This window comes from Myotis yumanensis, unplaced genomic scaffold (assembly GCF_028538775.1).
Source record: "Myotis yumanensis isolate MYYU_CA2020_CCGP unplaced genomic scaffold, mMyoYum1.0.hap1 SCAF_10, whole genome shotgun sequence".
Classification (NCBI taxonomy): Eukaryota; Metazoa; Chordata; class Mammalia; order Chiroptera; family Vespertilionidae; genus Myotis; species Myotis yumanensis.
In genome coordinates this window covers 1,631,368-1,636,698 of record NW_027223761.1, presented here as the reverse complement: position 1 = coordinate 1,636,698, position 5,331 = coordinate 1,631,368, and the positions used below count along the sequence as shown (strand labels likewise).

Here is a 5,331-nt window from a genome sequence, read left to right as displayed (position 1 = left end):
GCTCTGCTTGTCGTTCCATGCCCCTTGGCACCCGTGAACCCCAACCCCACCTACCCCACGAGGTCAGGCGGCATCGGCAAGGACCCACCCCCGCAGGCCCCTCGCCCTCCTCGGCCCACCTCAGGGTCCCTCCCTCCCTCGGGACTCTCCTGGGGAGCCCTCCTCCCGTGGGATCCTGCTCCCAGTCTGTGGTAGGGTCACCCCTCCCGTGAGCTCTGGAGGCTTATTCCCCAGGAGGAACCCTTAGACCCGCGGCCTCCAGGCGGCAGACAACCCCACACGTCCTGCCCAGAGGAGAGCCAAGGCCGGGTGGGGGCCCAGCAGGATGACCCCACAGGCTCAACCTTACACCCTGAATCCACATGCAGAGCGAAAGGCACATCACCTCCAGCGCACCTAAGCTTCTGCTGTGGCCGGGCTGCCACGCTCTGGAGCAGCGGCCGCCAATTGGTGGTCCGTGAGGTCCGAAAGGTTGGCGACCGCTGCTCTGGAGGACGACCCACCCAAGGCAGCGCCCTGCCGTGTCAGGGGGTCAATGGCCTCCCACTGCAGGCGGGGACTTTCCCTCCAGGGACAGCACACACGTTCCTGTCATGGTCCTGGTGTTGACTGTCCCTTGGAAGGAGCACACTTCATGGTGCTCCCTCCTCCAATGCACTCAGCCCAGGCGGAGCTCAGGGAGGGCGCCGACAGGCCAGGAGAACCCCGCAGCGGGCGGGCCACACGCAGTGCGGGAGCACCGTGCACCGCCAGCAGCTTGAACAGACGCACAAGGAGCATCGCTGTGTGGCCGGCCACGCCAGCGGTTAAACCTACAGATTAAAGGGAAACTAAAAGGCCACTCGTGTCCCTGCAAGGATCCCTGGACACGGAAGCGCACGCGGAGGTGGTGGTTACTCGGGTCTCTGTGGGTCCCAGAGCACGCACCCAGGGGCTACACTGACGTTGGTGGGGTGTCTGCAGTGTGGCTGCCCCCAGGCCCAGAGGGCGCCTCCGTGCCTCTGCCTCCCCGGGACCCACACCACAGCACAGGCTCATGGGGGTCTGAGGCGCCTCTCAGGGTGCCCAGTGCCTGCTGGGAAACTGGGAAACCAACAAAGTCCTGGCTCCTCCTAGGCCCTCAGGTGCCACCTGCCAGGCTGAGCTGCCACCCTCTGCGCACCAGCCCCAAGCAGAACAGAGGCCCTGGCTGGCTGGACTCCTGGGTGGCCACCTCAGGGTGCACACGTGCAGGCTGGCGGCCAGGACAGAGTGACCACCACCAGCGCCGAGTGATGAGAGTGGCGCATGGTGACACCCTCCTGTGCCCATGCCAGCCAAGGTCTGCAGCACTGGCTGCAACTATGACCCAGGGACAACGGCGCTGATAGCCTAAGGCTACCAAAAGGGAAGAGACCAGCTTGCCTTCTAGAATCTTCTCTGCTGGTCACATTTAACCCTCCAATCACAGATGGGAACCAGTCCCTGGCCACTACGGTGAAGCCCAAAGATGAGTGATGTCAGCTACATACCCCTGTCCCCCCTCCCCACGAGCAGTCAGTCGGCACTGCAAACCCCCTTGGGAACACCGTGCTGGAAGGGAGCTGAACCCGGTGGGATGCACGTTGGGGAGGCAGAACAGATGTCCTCTCGTCTAGACCGCGAATCCTGCCCTGGGAGAGCCAGGCTCAGCGCGGCAGCTGGCGTGCTCTGGGCTCCGGTCCCAAGGCCCAAGCACAGGGCCAGGCCACATGGGGACCTCGTCACATAGCTCCTGCCCTGGCGGCTCCCACAACAGGCACATGCCTGGTTCAGGTTGAGCCCCACGACGAAACACTGCCGCCTGCCTCTGAGAAGCAGAGGAGCAGCAGCATAGCGGTGGTATATGATCAAGTTCCAGAAACTACCCATTTCCATTCAAACTTCTAGTTTCCCTTTAATTTGTAGGTTTAACCACAGAACTGTCCTGATTTCTATAAAAACGGATCCCAGGGCCGCCCTCCTGACCTGGCAGGCCGGCTGCAGTGCAGGCTCAGCCTCTGTCCTCACACTGCGCCGTCCCGTCCACCCTGAGGGACGAGGCAGGCTGGCGGGCCTGCGGCTGTGCAGACAGTGGCTGAGCGAGGAGTCGCGGGGCTAGAACTGCTCCGACAGCAGCGCGCACAGCCTCTGGGAGACAGTCTCCTTGCTCGTCCGCAGCGTGAGCCGGTACATCTGCAACAGAGAGGCCGATCAGGGCCCAGGTTCACAGCCGTCACAGCCCGGGCGCCGCCTCGCACTCCCCGCTCAGCCCTGGCCCTCCCGAGGCGCCCAAAGCTCTAGCGCCTCGAGCATATCACTCTCGGCCACAGCTGAAGGGAAGTCTGAGGTGGCAGGTGCCGGTGTGCACAGGAGCTGTTGCTGGGGGGGACAATCCCAGCCCCTGGAGAGCAGGGGCAGCTACTCACCCACTAACCACATGTGGGCCTGTGAGCGCGCTCCTCACTGCGTCCCACCCGTCTGCACAAAGCCCTGCCCAGAGCACCCGCAGCATCCCTGCCCCCACACAGCCCAGGGATCCGTCAGTAGGAAGGCCACCAGGACTGGCACAGCACTGCCTCGAGGGGAGGCGGAGCTGGCAGCCAGGCTCGTGGAATTTTCGGGTGGGATGGGAGTGTCGTGCGCAGGGTGGTGGGTTCCCCTGGGCACTCATGACCCCACACTAGGCTCTGGCTCCCCGTGGCAACCACACCCTGAAGCCACGCCGTGGAAGCAGCCATGTCCTCAAGAGGCTGACCTGGGCCTGGAGGTTCGGCTCCAAGCGCAACAAGCACCCGATCTGCGTGGTTCTGGTGTGGATGATCCCGGCTCCCACAAAATTGGCAGGATTCGGATCGACCTCTTCCAGGAGCGCGGAACCAAACCCAATAATCTGTGCAAAGGAAACAGGAAGCTGGGACACCTCGGCTGCGGGTGGACACAGGGCCGCCCCGGGAGCGCCGCCAACAAGGCTGTCACCTTGGCTTTGGTGATTTCTGTGTCCATTGGATGCTTTGCCTTGAAAATGTTCTGCACCTCCTGCTGGGGACTGAGACACAAACCAGCGTCAGACCTTCCGCCGAGGGGCCACAGGCCCAGCCGCCCCTCCCCCTCCCACACAGGGGCCGCTCACCTGCTCAGCTGCTTCCAGCGCTGAAAGAAGTCCTGGGAGGCCATTTCTGTGGGCTGGAAAAACTTGTTGAGTGTGATGGGCAACTTGACGGACACATTCTGAAAGGTTCCGCCATACCTGCGAGCAAGAGACGTGCTGAGGAGAGCCACGGGCAGCAGGGGACTGCCACTCAGCTGGGGGCCAAGCCCCTGCCTGCCCATCTCCAGGCACAGAAGGCTGCGGCCCCAGGTGGGGGGCTCCCGCCTCAGCGCCTCATCCACCCAGCCTCTGGAGGGGCTGTCCTGACCACAGGGGGCAGCGTTTGGAGGGTGGCTCGGCCTGGCCCGGGCACTGTCACTGAGAGGACCGCGCACCGCTCGTGCCTGCTCCTGGGCACCTGTCCTGCGGTGGACGCGCTGCTCTGGCTGAGCGCTGCAGGCGACGCCCCTGAGGACATCCACCCCCTCACTTTCCCCATCAGGCCACGCCCACAACTGCAAGTCAGTTGAAATTGTGTCGGGTTTTTCTTCTTTTCATGAAAAGAAAATGTGCCTGTTTCCCTCAATTCCACAAAGTATACGATCTTCAGTTCTCTGTGTATTTGATGTTTGAAAATATGCTTTTCCATGCCCGTGGGTGTAGCTCAGCGGTTGAGTGTCAACCCAGGAACCAAGAGGTCACCGGTTCAATTCCTGGTCAGGGCAAATGCCCGGGTAGCGGGCTCAATCCCCTGTGGGGAGCGTGCAGGAAGCAGCCGATTGATGATGTTTCTCTCATCGATGTTTCTTTCCATCTCTATCCCTCTCCCTTTCTCTAAAAGTCAATAAAAAAATATTTTTAAAAAATACATGCTTTTCCAAAAATGTAACTTTACAAACACTCAACAGTGAACTGGTCAACCAAGTACACTCTATTGTAGCCATTGAAAAATAACACTAATGAACCAGTAACACCACCAAAAATAAGTGTGGGTTTTTTTGGTAATCAAAACAGTGTGTCTGCAGAAGCACTCACAGCAGATGAGGCCTGGAGGGACACCCCCCTGCAGCGCCACAGGGGGCCTGCGGGCCCCGCCCCAGATGACACGCCAGCAGGCACCGCGGGGTCTGGACTCACTCTCCCCCACCTCCATCCTCTGTAGCTCGTGCTGCAGCTGAGCAAGGAGGAATGGCTCCCGGGGACAAAGCTGCGTGCAGGTGAGCCCCAGCCCCTCAAGCTCCAGGTCAGCGCCAGGGTTGGGACACCCCGCCAGCCAGCAGCGCCCCACCTGGGCTCTCACCTGAACTGGATGTTGAGAACTGGCGCTTCGGTGAAGTCCGACACGCACTCAATGTTGACAACCTGCTGCACCTGCGCGCCCCCGTCCACTGTCGGATCCACGGGCTTGGTCTGCAAGCTCAGGTGTGTGCGTGTCAAGGCCATTTCAACTAGAAAAGTGGGTCCAAGCCAAGCCAGCCTGCACTCCCCGGGCCCAGGGAGCCCAACAGTAAGAGACCTTCTAGAAGGGGCTCGGAAGAGTGGTGCTCACGCTGCTGATCTTGGACGAAACCTTTAGTAGAGTTGACCCTACGTACAAGTATTTTTAAAGACTTCTGAAACACCGCCTTGACAGGCTACATTTAAAATGTACTTGTCTCGAGATACAAGTGAGCAGGTAGCCGCCCCTCTGGCCAAGCCGGGCCTTGCTCACCACCACTACGTGGCCAGCCCTCCTGGGAGGGAGCACGGTGGACACTAAGTGACGCCACACTGGCCGGAAGAGCTCCCACATCGCTGACTTTCTGGGGGGATAAGCCTCCATCTCAACAGACACCAGCTCACCCAGCAAGTGGTGGGCCCGCTGTGTCCGGCAGCAGCAGCCCCGGAGACCCGCAGAGAAGGACACCAGAGCTCAGAGGGACTAACAATGTCACAGAAGAGCGAAGCAAGTGAGCCAGGAGTAGATGCTGCCTGTCAAGGGGGAGCATCCCTTGCTCACAACCCTCCGCTACCCCCCAAGGGCTGCTGGCAGGGGCGTGGGCAGGCGGAACCAAGGATATTGGCCTGAAGGTCATCTGAGCAGATCAGTGTTGGAGTGAAGTTTAAGAACTGCGTGGAGGTCTTATTCCCATAAAATATAAACATGCGACCTAGAAGGAAACAGTCTGTCTCAAACACGTTTCACACAAACCCTGAGGAGTAACAGAAAGACCAAGAACCCCACCCCCAATGGAGTCCCAGCA

The 5,331-nt window shown here is 60.7% G+C and overlaps 1 protein-coding gene across 2 annotated transcripts in view; it reads right to left on the bottom strand.

The window, feature by feature from the left end:
- Nucleotides 1-1,889: 1,889 nt before the first annotated feature.
- AP2A2 (adaptor related protein complex 2 subunit alpha 2) overlaps nucleotides 1,890-5,331 on the bottom strand; it is a 46,639-nt gene continuing 43,197 nt past the window's right edge. For both annotated transcript variants that reach the window (XM_070427145.1, XM_070427146.1), the window contains exons 17-22: nucleotides 5,149-5,238; nucleotides 4,389-4,512; nucleotides 3,131-3,247; nucleotides 2,977-3,046; nucleotides 2,756-2,890; nucleotides 1,890-2,193 (exon numbers count right to left, since the gene is read on the bottom strand). In XM_070427145.1, the coding sequence (XP_070283246.1) occupies nucleotides 2,116-2,193; nucleotides 2,756-2,890; nucleotides 2,977-3,046; nucleotides 3,131-3,247; nucleotides 4,389-4,512; nucleotides 5,149-5,238 (614 nt within the window). In that variant the 3' untranslated portion in view covers nucleotides 1,890-2,115. The remainder of the gene's footprint in view (nucleotides 2,194-2,755; nucleotides 2,891-2,976; nucleotides 3,047-3,130; nucleotides 3,248-4,388; nucleotides 4,513-5,148; nucleotides 5,239-5,331) is intronic.